General features: G+C 47.3%; 1 protein-coding gene across 34 annotated transcripts in view; it reads left to right on the forward strand.

The window, feature by feature from the left end:
* DAB1 (DAB adaptor protein 1) overlaps positions 1 to 17,231 on the forward strand; it is a 1,085,079-nt gene that overhangs the window by 1,049,213 nt on the left and 18,635 nt on the right. For 19 of the 34 annotated variants that reach the window (NM_001242550.2, XM_070245401.1, XM_070245504.1 and 16 more), the window contains 3 exon segments: positions 7,249 to 7,311; positions 9,489 to 9,597; positions 15,778 to 16,326. In NM_001242550.2, coding sequence (NP_001229479.1) covers positions 7,249 to 7,311; positions 9,489 to 9,597; positions 15,778 to 16,326 — 721 coding nt within the window. 34 annotated transcript variants of the gene reach the window in all.

Here is a 17,231-nt window from a genome sequence, read left to right on the forward strand (position 1 = left end):
GACTGAGGCCGGGAAGCGCCAGGCGTCCTGTCACACGGGCCCGGCCTACACTCTCAGACGGGGTGGCTTCTAAAGAGGGGCCTTTGACAAGATTTTTGTTTCTTCTTCTCCTTTCTTTTTCCAAGTATCATAATAGTTTCCTAACATTAAAAAATGTGTGACTGTGCATTGCAAAAATAAACCAAAAGAAATAGGATGAAAACTACTAATAAAAGCTGTTTTTTGAGCATCTACTATGTGCCAAACACCAAACAAGTCTTTGCATACATGTCTCAGTTAATCCTGTCGATAAACCCGAGATGTTGTCATTATTATCTCCACTCTAAAAAAGATGAGAAAACTGAGGCTAACCGACCTGTCCAGGGTCACGTGACCACCATGTGGTCCGGCCAGTCCATATCTGCATGACTCCAGAGAGGTACCTCTGCTCACATACCCAGATCCAGCTTCATCTGAGTGTTCAGAGATGGCCTCATCCCACCCCAGCTCCACACCTCACCAAAGGCCACCTATCTGTCACCAGGAAAGGGACGGGCTCACGCCAACGCTGGTTCTCCTCTTCATTTTCATTATATGGTGGGGGTTTTTATGAGACTCTACCATGAGCTGTTTTTCAGATTTATTTAATTCATCCATCATGCTCTGAAGCCATTTGCTTTTTTATATTGGACAGATGTAATGAGATTTTGGACACTAAAAAATGTTTTTATTAAAAGTTATGACCCAGAGCTAGTTGGTAGGGGCCATGCTATAAATCCCTAGAAGGGTGTGAATTTATAAAGGATGTAGCGACATAACCTTAACCTTTCAGGCCACACCGTAGATTACAGGATCACTTAGACTAATATTGTCTCGCTACCTCTCCCCACCTCTGGCCAAGTAATAATGATAATAATGCATGTGGTTATCTGATGTGGCTTGCCCTCCTCTCGGCTGCAGTTGACCCTGGGCCAGCCAGTGCCTGGTGGAGGCAGGTCGTTGATGACAGAGTTCGCTGGCAGTTGGTCATGGTGGCCTCAGGCACGTGGGTTCTCCTGCTCTGCAGCCCTGTAACTGGGGCTGAGTGATGTCACAGCCACATCTGCTACAAACAGGGTGAAAGTGATTATGGGGGATGACTTCTCCACTCCTCCATTGCCAACAGGAAGCCCTCCTCAAAATTAGGAAATGATGTGATTATTTCTGTTCATACATAATAACTCCAACTTAATGTCCATATTATCAGATTCATGAACGTTACACTACTTGGAAATCATCCAAAGAATAATTAGCTTATATGTATAGACCAAAACATGGTCATTAGAAATATATATGTATGTATATATAGTAGATATTATGTGTATTATCTATAATATATGTTCCTGTTGTGACTTTGTTAAATTAACATTTGTTAAGCAGAGCCCTGTCGATGGTGAGCCATAGTTCAACAGAAGACGGGAGACGGCAAGGGAGTTGAAACAGAAGTTTATTAGTCACAGGCCCTGGGGGAGGGGCCACGCAGGGAGGTCAAGGCAGGGTGCAGGCAGAGAGAGCCAGGCAGGACCCAGGGCTCAGGCCTTTGTTAGGGAACCAGGGGAGAGTGCTTCAGAGTTCCTGGGCTGAGGCTGAATTGGTCAGCTCAGACCCAGAAGAGCAGGGTTCTGGTAAGCTTCCAGGGGTCTTATTTAAGAGGCACATGGGAGAGGGCCCTGGCAGGCGGGGGGACTGCTTGTCACAGGGGCTGTTGGGGAGGGCTGTGAGGAATGACACCGACCGACACCGACAGCACTCGTGACTCTGCAGGCTGTGCCCTAGGGCGTGCCTCACTGCGGGGTCTGGTGTCAGTTCAAGGCCCCGGCAGGCCACTCAGCCACACAAAGTGGGATGCTGAGGTCGCAATATTACGGAGTAGTTTGGTGAAATTGTCCACAATTATAAACAAATAAAAAATTAACAAAACAATTAGATTTGGTCAACTGCCGGCTACTTTTAGAACATGCATTCGTGCCCGTATTTTTGAGCACTGCTCTGTGCCAGACCCTCTGTGAGCTGCTGGGGATTCAGGAACATGTTCCCTGCTTCAGGAAGCTCACAGGGCAGCAGGCACAGATGATGTGCTGCTATTCTCAGGAGAGGACTCTCGGCTCACAAGACTGAAGAGGGAGGAAGGCTTCATGGAAGAGGTGGCCTTTCAGCTGGGTTGAGGAATCGGGTGAGCTTGGAGCTAGCAGGGGTGAGGAGATGAGCGTTTCAAGCAGGGAGAACACCGTGTGCAAAGGCACTTACAGAACCAGCTGTTCACAGACTGCTCCAAAGAGTCACGTTTGCCTAAAGCACACGATGGCGTGTTTTCCTTTTAAAACAAAAATCTCAGGGGTTGCCATCATGCTCTTATCTGTTGGCACTGTTGAGACTGGCTGGGTAAGGTCTGTAATTTTAGAAAGATGGACTTTAAACTTACAAACTTACGGGGGCCAGCCCGGCAGCACAGTGGTTAAGTTCGTACGTTCCACTTCAGTGGCCCCAGGTTCACCGGTTCAGATCCCAGGCGCTGACCCACACATCACTCATCAAGCCACGCTGTGGCAGGCGTCCCACATATAAAGTCGAGGAAGATGGGCACAGATGTCAGCTCAGGGCCGACCTTTCTCAGCAAAAAGAGGAGGATTTGCAGCAGATGTTAGTTCAGGGCTAATCTTCCTCAAAAAAACAAAAAAGCAAACTGACCTTTGCTGTGTTTCCTAATCAGGCCCATGTTTTTTTTGTTTTTTTAAAAGATTTTATTTTTTTCCTTTTTCTCCCCAAAGCCCCCTGGTACATAGTTGTATATTCTTCGTTGTGGGTCCTTCTAGTTGTGGCATGTGGGACGCTGCCTCAGCATGGTTTGATAAGCAGTGCCATGTCCGCGCCCAGGATTCGAACTGACAAAACACTGGGCCGCCTGCAGCGGAGCGCGCGAACTTAACCACTCAGCCATGGGGCAAACCCCAAGCCCATGTTTTATCATCTGCTTATGCTAGGAACATATTCCAGGGTTTTCACAGTACAATGGCAAGGGCTCCCGCCTACTGAGACCACGGGAGTGTAAACCATAGACCCCATCATCATTAAACTCATAAATCCATGTCATTTGTGTGTCATTCACTTTCATCCTCATTCATCATCCCTTACACTTTCAGAACAGCCATGCAATTGAAGATTTTGAAGAACGGTTTGCTGCAGCCACCCCGGTAAGAATGAGAGGGCTCCGTCTGGTTAACTGTTTTTAACTGTCTCATGTCATCACCCCATCGTTCATCTCACGCTCATAAGTCGTGCCTTGTGGTTACAGAACAGAAACCTGCCAATGGACTTTCATGAGATTTTTGAGGTAACAAAGGTAAGGCCTCCAGGCTCTTGTCATATGAGAGTTGTTCTGGTCATTCTCATGCGTTCTACATTATCCTCACTTGGCCAGGATGAATGGCAGGCGCTCGCTCTGCTCTCTCCGGTGGGTGCCTATTCTGATGTTCACAGAAAGACTATTGGTGAGCCTGCGGTGAGGTCAATTAGTGAGAATGTGTGTATGTGTGTGTGTGTGTTGGAGAGGAAGTGGCACCCCTTCATTTCATTCAACAAATAGTTTTCAAGCTCCCAACATATCCCCGGCATAGTGATAGATGTTAGAGATGCAGTAGAGAGGAAGACATGGGCCCTGTCCTGAGGAAGCTCATTGTACAACATAGTGACATAGTGCAACACTGCACAGCAAAGGATGGGATGGGGTAGGGTAGAGAGCCAAATGTAGTGTAGTAGAACAGACACATAAAGAGGATGTGCTAAGTGCACCTGTGGGAGTGAAAACCAGGCAAGGCTGCTCTTCAGTGGGTATACCCTGGAATAGATGTGCTGGTTGGCAGCCAGTGTTTACTCAGCTTGGTTGATGCACAGGCCAGTGAATATTATCAGCCCTGAGTACAGGATGTTTGGGAAGCCTCTAGGGGAGGGGTCCTCAACATTGGCTGCAAACTAGAATCACCAGGAGAGCTTTGAAAGTCCAAGTTACTAGGCTATACTTCAAACCAACTAATTCTTGAGGGGTGGGAACCAGGCATCTGTATTTTTCCCCTGCTGCACCCAAAATTGAGAACCGCTGATCTGAGAGTGTCACATAAGCTGTTCTGAGCAGTGGAATGGGTGCAAATTGAGTTAGGAAACACTTTCCAGAAAAGAAAAAAATCCTTCTAATTTATGTCCTAAAGGATGGGTGGGAAAGGCAATGGGGGAAGGAATGAGTGCTCTGAGGAGGACGAGGAGCATGTACAAAGGCACATCTCAGCCTTCATCAGCAGCCCTTCAGGGCTTCTCTCTAGCACGCCGGGAGGCCGGTGGCAGCATTCTAGTTGAGAGAAGGACCGGGAGACATCTTGAAACAGCAGTGGTACAGCACTCCAGATATTATTGTGGAAACATCCCTGTTCACATTAAAGAATGGCTGGGGTGGGGACTGGCCTGATGGAGATATTGAGGGGGGCTCCTCCCTCCAAAGCCAAGCCACTCCTCCTCCCCATCATGGGTTTGGCAGCTTCCAGTGTCACTCTGCTTACCTGGAACCTGCCCAGGGCCTAGAGAAGGGGCAGAATCTGCCATCGACAGATGTCTCCTCTAAGACATCTGAAGTGCTGGGATGGATGGGCGAGTGGGCATCTCGAAGCAAGCTCCCTGATGACCTCCTCAGATGCTTGTGCACCATGGCAGAAATTTTCGGACCCTGACTTCTGCTTAGGGAAGATGGTGGGGCTGGGCTTCCCCCATTTAGGCGGTCTAACTAGGGCTTGGTAAAGTGAGCGATAGATAAGCAAGGGGCTGCTTGGTCCGTGGTCAAGTCCAGCTGCTTTTAGCTGACTGACGAGAGGCACGACTCTTAAGCTCTCAGTCTCACTTAGTCATCTGCACCATGAGGACAGTGAGAGACCTGCGCTGCCAACCCGGGGGAGCCCCCGTGAGCGTCAGGCAGGATGATAATGTAGGAAAATGCAGTGTAAACTGTAAAGTGTTTTACAAATGTGAATGTTCGTTTTATTCTCTCGAGGTCTTTAAAATGATTAATTATGAGAAAATTATCAGATGGAACATGGCTTATTAGGTTACAAATAAAAGGACTAGGATTAACATGGGGAGAGAGGCTGTGAAAATAGATATTATTCCAGATTTTCAATCACATATGGTTATTAGAATTATTTTTATTTTATGGCCTAAGAATCCCCTTTTTCTATAAAATTTAATTAACTCAAGGTTCTATTTAAACAGCAAATGCAATGGAATGAAATAACAATCTCTGTTTTATGCCTCTGCATGTTTTCCTCGTTTAATCCTTGAGTGAAAATCATCTGGCAAGAGGAAGTCTCTATCTCAAGAATGAAGGTTATTTTCAAAGTTGTGCTGAAGGAGAAAATTAGCCAATAAATTATATTTATGATGTTAGTAAAAGTGTGCCACGAGTTCAACACATTTGAAATGTAAATTGTGTGACTTAATTATTAACTTCATTTTAATATTTTCCTACCACTGAAAATAGTTGTGGGCCATTTTAAAAGCATTGAGTTCCAATTGCAAGAAAGCCCAGAGGCTTCATTTGAATTGATTAAATAGAATTATTTCTTTTATGAATTTAGGAAAGAGCCTAAAGGAGTGGCCTAGTTTCACCAAATAATATAAAATATTGTTAACAAGTTAAAGAAGCCTTACTGAAGACAAGCAAGTATTTAGGATCCAGCCAGACTTGGGAGCAGCCTGCATGCTGGCCACCTCATTGCTGTCTCCTAAATCTGGAATGGTGTTGTGTGAGACAGAATCAAGGCAGTGAAGAGTTCGTGGAAAAGAAGGAAATGCACGCAAGTCCCACACGACCTTGCCCGTGTCCACGTCACCAACCTCCTCTCTGCTCCTCTCTCCACCATCATGCTGGTTACACCTTCTGCTTGTACCCAGCTACGCAGGCTGTTCCAGGCCTCTGTCTTTTTGCTCACATCCTTTCATCTGCCTGGACCGTCCCTCCTCTCCTTGATTGCTGGCCAACTGCTTCTCTCCTTCAGGATTCAAATCGGGGCTATTTCCTTGAGAAAACCCTCATGGAACTTCTTTGCCAAAAGCTGGCTGGATCTCCGCTCATCTGTTGGTGGCCAGGAACGGTCCCTTCTTTGTGGGAATCGCAGAGATCCGGCCGCGCCTGGTTAGAACTGCATTAGAGCTCAGGGCCCATACCCCATGCTGCAGGCCAGCAGGCAGGCGCTCCCCGCTCTTTCTATGGAGCGGTGTTTTCAGGTTTCCCCGATTAGAAGCTATCGCTTAAAATCCAAAGATGAGCAGAACATGTCTTCCCCTCAGTGGGCAGGTTTGCACAAAGCACATGATTATATACTTTGTCAGGCCATTTGATTCCTGGCCACAGACTCCCACGGTCTCTGGAGCTGGAAGTGCATGCAGATTAATTTCTGAGTGTATCTTAAAGGGCTTCTTCCGCTGCTCTGGCTGGCCTTGCTCAGACACTGCCGGATGATGGATGGGAATGTAGACGGTACCGTGTCTGTGGTGATGGAGTTCCTAGGAGTGATTAATAGTGTATATACTGGGCTGTTTTTGATGTCCTTCCTGGTATTAAATGATATGTTTTCTTTTCCTCCAACTGCATTTGTTATCCTAAAGATGGACTCTTTCAGGGGCTGTCATTGAACCGTATGTTCTTTAGACAGAAAATTCAAGTCCTGGCTAGGTGACCTTGAGGTTGCCTCTGTGAGACTCAGTCGATTCATCTGTAAGAAGGGGAGTGATGATCCCCAGCTCTCAGCGTTAGTGGTGCTGGGATCACCTCCTGAGAGGTGGCCGGGAAGTCACGTCTTGTGGTACTTAGCACAGGAAGTGCATCTTGGACATGTGGATACACTTATGAAAGACAAACAAGTGATGAGGTGGGCTTCTTGCCTGTATCTCCTGGAGAAGGGGGACAGTGCTGGCATTCGAGGGTCAAGACGTGTAAAGTGGTATTATTATTGCTTATGGGAGGCAGTCAAGCCCAGATAAACAGCCAGACACACTGAAGCAAGAATTGATTCTGGCCACATCCAAGATGCGTCTTTGGGATCCTGAGGTATAGTAATGACCAACTGAACTTATCGTTTATATAGTCATGATGAAAAAGAGAAATGTGTGTCCTCCTATTCTGTTTTTAAAGCAGTATCCAGCAACGTCAGCGTTCCTTGTAGTTACATCATTATCTTTTTGTCTTTTCAGGCTGTGACCCAATTAGAACTTTTTGGGGACATGTCCACCCCTCCTGATATAACCTCTCCTCCTGTAAGTACGCACTGCCCTCTGAATCCTGCCTCCCTCCCCTTTCCTTCTTCAGTCGCACGGTGGCAAGAATATGGGCTTTGGGTGGAAGAGGCCTGCTGGTGGATTTCAACTTGGGCTCTTTCAAGCTGTGTGATTTGGGCGAATTGACTAGCAATTCTTTTTGAAGAAAGGAATTATGAGAAATAAATGAGACCATGCATCAGCAATTACAGTCCATCCCCTGGGTACTTACTTTTGTGCTTGGCAGTGGAGAGAGGCGTGAATGGGATGTGGTCCCTGCCTGCAAGGCGCACACAGTCTACTTGAGTAAATGGGCAAGAAACCCAACAGGACAACAGACACAATGAGCATTTGTCAGCACCTGCCCAGAGCCCGCGCAGCCAGGTGGTCAGATCAGTGCAGGAAGCATCTTCTCCCGGCCCCTTTCTGCTCTTTCCTCTCTCCTTTCTTTCCCTCCTCTCCTCCTCTTCTTTTTATTTCCTCCCCACTTTCAATCCTCCTCCTAGCTTTGCTGAACTTCTCATGAAGTTTCAGATTCCCAGCTCCAGCTTCAGCCAGCAAGAGATTGTAGGGAGCCCTAATTTGAAAATGAAAAGAAGGAAAATCAAAGCAAAGTAGAATCCCAGTGCTTTGAGAACTGGATGCATTCAAAGGCACCGCTGCAGCCACTGCAAAGAACAGAGTGCTGACCGCCTTCAGCTCCCACGGGCCCATGCCCCGGAGCTGGGCGGAGAGCAGCTGGCTGCAGCTGCACCAGCTGAAGCTGCTGCGAGGCAGCAGCTCCTCTGGGCACTGTGCAGTGGTGCCAGCCGAGGGATGGTGCTATGGTTCATTGGCAAGATGCGCCTCACAGAGAATAGGCTGTAACCTCACCACTGAGGACAGATGGCACAAGGCCCTGCTGCCCACAGCTGCCTCCAGGGGATCTCGGCACAGCTGCCCTACTCCCAACACCTGATGTCCATAGCAGCCGAGGGAGGGGACAGCAGCTCCTTTCTCCAGGGAGGCTGGATAGCTCTAGCCATTCTCATCCTCTTCTCCATCCCAGGCTAACAGCTGCATCCTGGGCATTTGGAATCTCAGAACCATGGGGCTGTGGAGCTAGAAAGGTCTGAAGAGATCTTCGAACCTATCCCCTTCATTTTATAGATGAGCAAACTGAGTCCTGGAGAGGGCATGTGACTCACCCAGGGTCACATAGGGGAAAAGAGAAGAGTGTTGATTGTGTTTCAAAATGCTTAACACAGCAGCTCATGGCTGTGTTTCTGGCCCTGAACCCAAGTGCAATCCAAATGGGTATTTAATAATCCTCAGAACAATGCCATTCGTCCTGCAAGCTGCTGGTCTAAAAATGGACTTGACTAATTGCCGTGGTTTCAGGATTAATTGCTTGCCCCAGTCTATTCCAAGGGAAAAAAATAAGGATATTATGGCATGGAATAGACATACTCTGTAGGCAAAAGGCTGCTGTAATCGGGTGTGGACCTCAAAAAGAAAGTGAGCACTGGTGTGTGTGTTTGAGCACCCTCCCCTTGCCCACCAGCTCGTGCTGCGGACCTTTCTGGAATTTCAGCACCGGCTGGGCGTGGTGAAGTGTGCCGCTGCTCAGGCAATCTTTTATCATCCTCTTGAACATATGTACTTCTTTATGCAAGTGAAGATTCAGGCAGGATTCTGGGAGGCACTGGGATACAAAGGTCTCTGTCCAGTCGCTATGCTTTCTTTGTTCCTTTAGCCAACGACTGTCTATTTACCATGCATTGAGTGACAAGCCTTGAGCCAGGTGCACAGTAGGTCCTGGGTGGGTGTATGTCAGTTTTAACTGACCACCTCTAAAGCATGAAAGCCAAACATTATGGAATTATTTGATGGCCTGAAGACACCTCCCAGGGTCTCAGCACCTACTGTATGCCTCAGCGTGATACCAAGTGGTTCAAATGCAGGACCTTATTTAATTCTCACAGCAGCTCTAGAGGCAGGCATCATTTTTCCGGTTTTGTAGATAATCTACGCAACCAGCTCATGGTCTCCACACCACCTTAGTGGCCTGGACAGTGGCTCGGTTCAGCAGCACCCCCTTCCACTTAATTCCTGCCTCTCCTGCCTCCCATCCTTGAGGACAGCTGAGCCAGGTCTCCCGGGATCCTCATGCACCCTCTGCCTCTTTCTGTCTGCAGACTCCTGCCACTCCAGGTGATGCCTTTATCCCGTCTTCATCTCAGACACTTCCGGCGAGTGCAGACATGTTTGGCTCTGTACCTTTTGGCACTGCTGCTGTACCCTCAGGTGAGCCCTCGTCCACTTGTTTCCCTGCCTTTGGCCCCCACTCATCAAGACAGACAAAGGGTTGACTTGAGCCAGCTGCCCAATATGCTAAACACTCGTGGAACCACCGTCCTCGCCTTGTGACTCTTCGGGTGACATCAAGAAGCTGTCATTTGGGGTGTGTGGGTGGTGGTTACAAGCTGTGGTATGCTGCTTGGCTGGAATTCAGTGGTGTCTTTCACCCGGAAAGGTCAAAATTCCTGGTTACTGAAGTGTATTTAGCTTTAGGGAGCTTGGGCACACTCAGCCATGCAAATCAGTGCAAGTCCATTTCCTCCTGTCCATCTCAGCCAGAGGGAGGGAAGTCGGCGAGTGGGAGAGGAGAGGAGTCAACCCTGCGAGGACCTCCTGAGATCTGGCTGATAGAAGGCACCTGCCTCATTCGGTGAAGACTCAGGACGGGGAGCTTCCCCACACAAAGGGGGACACCTAAGGGACAAAGCAAACGGCTCACAGTCAATTGGGAGGGTGATAGGGCACCTGGGGATTTGCAAAGAATTTGTTCTGTTTTCCTAATATTCTTAAAAATATATTTACTAATTTTACAACAGGGTAAAAAATATATATAGTAACAGTGTTGCAGATGAGTTACAAACTGGTAAGAATCTCAGGCATCTTAACTTGTTTCCATGGCATCAGGCACTCCATGTAGCCAGGGCACTCTACTTGGAAATGGCCAAGGGTGATATTCTGCTTTTTACAGACACGGGAGCCCTAAAGACTTTTTTCCTTCTTTAACTACATATTTGAAATCGGTGGCTTCATCTTTCTGTTTTTACTTTATTTTTGTAAATGGCAAATAGAATTGAATATTTTAGAATACAAATCTTGCATTTTTTCCTATAAATGATTACTTTTAATTATATACTGTTAGAAGCAAATTCTTGCCATCAAATATAAACTTTGCTGTTATTCAAAGTGAATTAAAAATTCATAGTCTTTGCAGAAATAGTTACAGTTATTCCTCATGAGCTCAAGGATCATTATGAACTTTTAGAAGCCACAGAAGTTGGTAGCCACTGGATCTAACTTACAATTTCGAATCTACAGGTAACTTAGAAATTTGTATAATTGCTAAGCTTCCCAGTTGAGTCTGTTTTACCCATCTCTAAAATGGGACAGTGGTGATGACTAGCTTTCCTTACCTAAAATGGATGTTAAAATTTCCTTGGGAATAGTATAATAGAGTATGTCATTTTAAATAAGAATAATAGTTTTCCATCAGAAATGCACCACCTGGGGCTGGCCCCATGGCCAAATGGTTAAGGTTGCATGCTCTGCTTCGGTGACCCAGGGTTCTCCAGTTCAGATCCTGGGTGTGGACCTACACACCGCTCACCAGGCCATGCTGTGGTGGCTTCCCACATAGAAGAACCAGAATGACCCACAACTAGGATATACAACTATGTACTTGGGCTTTGGGGAGGAAAAAAAAGAAATGCACCACCTTCCTGTGGCACCAGCCTGGCCCAGAACCCTGTGTGTTACCCCGTTATTGGATCCCTGAAGATATACTGGGACAGATGACAGGAAATCCAGGCACCAAACTTACTAATGTGCAGGCATGTTCATTCCACGAATATTCACTGAGTGCCCACTATGGTCCAGGTCCTGCTCTAGGGGCCGGAGATGTGTCAGTGAGTACGACAGGCACAGACCTCTGCCCGCAGAGGGCCTATTTTCTTTTGGGAGGACAGACAGCAACATAAAAAGAGTGACTTATGTAACATGTTAGAAGATGTTAAGTGGTATGGACAGAAGGAAATGTAGAGCAGAGGATGGGGCTTTGGAGCAGGCGGAGGGCAGCTGTCAATGGAGGTGTGGTCAGGAGGGGCTCACACAGAGGTGAGAGGTGAGCAGACTGGAGGGGCGGGGGGTCAGGAGGTGTCAGAGGTAAAGGACCATATAAATTCTATATAAATGTTGAGGGAATCCCTTACTTTTAGTGTTTTCCTTACATTTTAGTCTGCCTTTTTTTTTTTTTTTCCCAAATAATGAGGGTATCCCCCGGTGCCAGCATCTGGTTATAAATTGCAATTTTCAACATTTTAAAAAACTCTAACTGCAAGGCAATAATGCAGGTGTTTCCTTTCACTTCACAGCAAGATTCATGATTGATCTGAACTCTGTAACGTAAACAGATGCACCTTAGCACCTCCACCCTCCACTGGTGAACGGTGAACGTTAATGAGTAAACGGTTACTAAGCTGCTAAGTGGCTGCGGTGGCAGCTACCGAGTGGCTCCCTGTGTCCACTGCTACCACAGCCCTGCCCCTGAGGCATCGCATCAGGCATGCACACACCATGTGACCAAGGAACCTTAGCTCACAGGTCTGGGGAGAGCCCAGGCGGCAGGGACCCCCCAGGAAAAGCCAGTGAGACCTGCAGGTTCCCAAACGTGATACCCACTTACCCTGTGTTGCCTTTCTTTTTTTTTTGAATGTTGTATTTTGGTCTGAAGCAGATGGCATGAAGCCAGAGAGACATGCTAATAGCTCTCCAGAAAAGTGTGCACAGCCCATCTGTTGGTTCCTTGTGTAAAAAAAAAAGATAAGGGGGAAAAACCTGCCACCAACAGTAGCATCATCAGAGATCACAGCACTTATGGATCTGGGAGTTTAATTGTACACTTGGAAAAATTCAGTGAAGACATTTATTCTACTATGACTCATTCACCTTTATGTAGAGCCTTTTCCAGTCTCAAGCATTTATGGAGCAGCTGATATATGCCAAAAACTGTACTAGACAGAGGGAGGGAGAGAGAGAGAAAATAAAGGGTTCCTGCTAGCAGACGCTTTCCAGCCTAATGAGGGAAGTCAGAATAACTGAGCAATTACAACCCAGTGTGACAAGTGCCGTGCCAAAGATGAACACAGGGGACAGCACAGGCCCGGCGAAGGAGAACCAACTGGAGTCTAGAGGGCAGGGCAGACCCCTGGGAGGTCATACTGAGCTGAGTCTCAGAGAGCAGGTAAGAAGTAGTGGCCACGTGAAGAAGTTGGGGCCACTTTCCCGGCAGGTGGACCAGCAGAGACGAGAGAGCAGGTTGAGTGTCGTTTGCAGCTGCTGCAGGGAAAGGTGCCAATGGCAATAACGAACTGAAAATGGGGCTGAAGGGGGACAAAGGGGGCTGACCCCCAAAGGCTCATAAACCAAGCTAAGGCATCTGAGCTCAAGACAATGAAGCACTGTATTTGCATTTGAGAACAGACCTCTCTTGGCAATGAGGAGGGTGGGATGGAAGCAAAGTAAAAAGCAGACTGGCTGGAGGCTGAAAACTTCCATCCATTCACCAACATGGGCATCAGGGCGGGGGTGGTTGAAAGATCTGTGGCACGCCTCGACCCTGTCAAACTCAGCGCCCCCTTTTTATAACAAGTATTTGAATGTCTCCTTTAATATCTTGACGTGAAATATGAAATTCATATATAATATAACCTACCTACCCAGTTTTTCAAAAATCAGTGTAATGCCCTATCTGTAAATAAGGCAGAAACAAACAAAAGCTAACTTATAATAGAAAAATATGTATTTCAATGAGGAAAATACCCAGGTCAACCACAGCAGAGGACATGCTGAGTGGTCAGGTGTGTCTCCCCATAAATAGAACCCCCACAGGTGCAGACCGCCCCAGGAGTGTCGCGTTGGCTCAGACAGCAGGAGAAGTCAGGGACCACGATTTTCCGAATTGCTGAACAACTCTTGACAGGGTTCCAAATGAGACAAAATACAGCCTTCCCTCAATGTGCACGGTTGTTACATCCCTGGAAAATTAAGTGCATTAAAACTGCAAAGAAACTTTGAATTTCCACATAATTCAAAGTCGAGTCTATACTCACACAGCTATAAACAGAATGTGAGATAATCCTTTGTTGTGCGCTTCGGTCCCACCGCTACAGGATCTTTAGTGTCAATGCTCTTGGCCTCTTAAATACCGGTAGTGTTGCCCTGACCACGTTATTATGACAACTATTTTGTTTGTTGACGCCCCTTCCTCATTCCATAAAAGCATTTAACACTGCCAGATTAATTAGCAAGAGCCTGCTGTCCTGTCTCTGGCCCTCTGGAGCCTCCTGTCACCTTGCAAGGAAATGACCTGACTGTGAATGTTGGCTCCATCCCTTATCAGTCAATGGAAGGTCAGGCAGATGTGAGATGGGAGCATGAGCGAGGCACCCTGCAAACAATTTCTCTGGGCTCACCAGAGTCCTGATATGACCTGTGTCATGACCAGTGCCCCGGCGCCCGCCTGTCTGCCCTTTGAAAGTTGCTGGGCTATGCTGCACCCGCCTTTCATCTTTTCCTGGTCTCTCTGCTCTGTGCCTGCAAATTCCTTCTGATAGCCATGAAAATGCTGGTTCTGAGAGGCCGGGCAAAGCTAGCTTCTCCACCCTGTGCTCTGCCTGGCCTGGTCGTCTGTCCCCCAGGCTCAGCTGCAACATGCTGGTGGCCGTTGGGGCCCCTGAGAAGGGCAGGGACCACCGGAAACCCTTGGGAGTGTCTCTGGGCCTCCAGAATGCTAAGGCATCTGATGGCTGGGCCAGGGCTTCTGACTGTGCTCAGATCAGAAATCAGCCTTGGCTTCTGGTGAGGCAGTGTGGTGCAGAGGAAAGAACACTGGCTTTGGGGACAGACAGATGACCTCAGTTCAGATCCTGATCCCACTTCACGCCAGCTGTGTGACCCTGAACATGGTGCTTTTCCTCTCTGAGCACCAATTTCCTTATCTCTAAAAGAGAGATAAAAATACCTACCCTGCGGGCATTTTATGAAGATGTAAGCACCTGACACTGTACCTCGCACGTTATAGGCATTCAATAAAAGGAACTTATTGTTATTTTTTCTTTTAAAGATTGGCACCTGAGCTAACAACTGTTGCCAATCTTCTTTTTTTTTTCTGCTTTTTCTCCCCAAATACCCCCCAATATATAGTTGTGTGTATATATATATATTTTTTTAGTTGTGGGTCCTTCTAGTTGTGGCATGTGGGACGCCACCTCAGCATGGCCTGATGAGTGGTGCCATGTCGGCGCCCAGGATCTGAACAGGTGAAACCCTGGGCCACCAAAGCAGAGCATGTGAAGCTAGCCACTTGCCCACAGGGCCGGCCCCGGGAAATTATTTTTGTTACTATTGTTATTGTAAAAAGTGTCACTTGCACTCCTTTTAAAATGATTATATCTCCCCTGAAAGGAAGAATCCAGCAAGCAGTTATCACAGTAACATATGTGAGTACACCCCCTGGAGTTTTGCAGTGCCCAACCTATGCCACTGTGTGAAGTGCTCCTGAGTGGACAATCACCTACACTTTTTCAGTTTAAAATTGGCATAATAATAATACAGAAATAATGTGTAATTATACCTAGAACTACCATTTATTGCATGGCTACTATATATCAGGCAAGCTATTATGTACTTGATAGGCTCTGTCTGATTCAGACCACGTGCATTGCTAACATTTACTGAATGTTCACTCTAATCTCCATTAATCATTAAACCAACCCAATGAGGCCGAAGGTATTTTATGCCCATTTTCCAGATCAGGAGATAGCTTACGAAGTTGCCTCTCAATGCCACAGATGAGAAGTGGTGATCTGAACACTGACCTCTCCTCTAAAACCCCAGCAGTCTGACTCTTACTCACTTTATGCTCAGCGCTGATGCCAAGAAGGAAGATGCTATAACCAGGCACTCCCACAAACAGCCTGCCTCTTAGAGAGCTTCAGCAGTTGAGAATTCCCCAGGGCTAGCAAGAAGGGGGCAAAATTCCAACCAGAGGGACCTGACTTATGATCTCTGCCCTTTCCCCTGAGCCACGCAGGCTCCCGAGGCTGCACCATGTCAGAAGCCTTTAACAACTGGAGCAGTATTGTTATCATCCACCCAAGTCTGCCTGGCTCGCCCCCTCGCTGCATCCTAGTTTCTGCTAACAAATCATCTCATTAGAGAGGTTTCGTCTGACCTCTGCGCTAGAAAGCAGGCTCCCTGAGAGCAGGGACTTCTGTCTTACTCATCGTTGCATCCCCAATCCCCGGCTTACAGCCTGACACTCAGAAGTCGCCTACTATGTTTTTGCCAATCATTTGACTCCATGAATCATTCTTTCCCAGGATGCCTGACTCTTCTTTTCCACCCTTCCAGGTTACGTTGCAATGGGCGCCGTCCTCCCATCCTTCTGGGGCCAGCAGCCCCTCGTCCAACAGCAGATCGCCATGGGTGCTCAGCCACCAGTCGCTCAGGTGATGCCTGGGGCTCAGCCCATCGCTTGGGGCCAGCCAGGTCTCTTCCCCGCCACTCAGCAGCCCTGGCCAACCGTGGCAGGGCAGTTTCCGCCAGCCGCCTTCATGCCCACACAAACTGTTATGCCTTTGCCAGCCGCCATGTTCCAAGGTCCCCTCACCCCACTTGCAACCGTCCCAGCCACGGGTGATTCCACCAGGTCAAGTCCACAGACCGACAAGCCCAGGCAGAAAATGGGAAAAGAAATGTTTAAGGATTTCCAGATGGCCCAGCCTCCACCCGTGCCCTCCCGCAAACCCGACCAACCCTCCCTCACCTGCACCTCAGAGGCCTTCTCCAGTTACTTCAGCAAAGTTGGGGTGGCACAGGATACAGACGACTGTGATGACTTTGACATCTCCCAGTTGAATTTGACCCCTGTGACTTCTACCACGCCATCGACCAACTCACGTGAGTGCTCGTCTTTGGAGACCTAAACCCAGTGACAGCGATGCCTCATTCCTGGGGTCAGAGAACTCATCTCAGTTTACATTCACAGCCCTCTTATTCATATCACTACTGGTAGTAGTAATAAGACTTACCGATTATTAGGGATCAATCATAACACATACCTACTCTATCTGTGTTATATTTATTATTTTTATACTTGTAACAGTGCTAGGGATGAGTTTGTTAGAAAGATGATGAAAGTGAGACTCAGACAAAGAGAACAGACAGAATGGTAGGACTGAACACAAGCCTGCTGTTTTCCACCATGTCACATTTTTGCCTCCTACGGTTTGTTTATTTGCTCATTCATTCATTTCCGTATATCCCTGCTTATGACACACAGATTTGGTATGGTTTACTGAAATAAAAATGAATGGCGAATGTGAATTTAAAAAAATTTTAAGGCCCAGTCCCGACAGCCTAGTGGTTAAAGTTTGCTGCGCTCGGCTTTGGTGGCCACCTTTGGTTCCCGGGCACAGAACCACAACGCTCATCTGCCGGTTGCCATGCCTTGGCAGCGGCTCACATAGAAAAGCTAGAAGTTATAAATCTGTACTGGGGTTTTGGGGAGAACAAAGAAAGAGAGGAAGATTGACAACAAATGTTAGCTCAGCGCGAATCTTTCCCAGCAAAAATAATTTTAAAAAATAAATAAATATTGGCCACCATGGAGTGCCTACTATGTGCCAGGCACTAATTGATCACTCTACTAAAAAAAGAAAAGAAAAACATTTTGGGAACAAGGATAACAAATTAGAATAGAAAATTAAGATCAGGAGAAAACTTAGGGCCGAGGTTTGGCAGCCATAACATCTCATACAACTGGTGTAGTTGAAGCCAGATTTTGGCTCAGAGCTTTGGGTGGT

This window comes from Equus caballus, chromosome 2, assembly GCF_041296265.1.
Source record: "Equus caballus isolate H_3958 breed thoroughbred chromosome 2, TB-T2T, whole genome shotgun sequence".
Taxonomy (NCBI): Eukaryota; Metazoa; Chordata; class Mammalia; order Perissodactyla; family Equidae; genus Equus; species Equus caballus.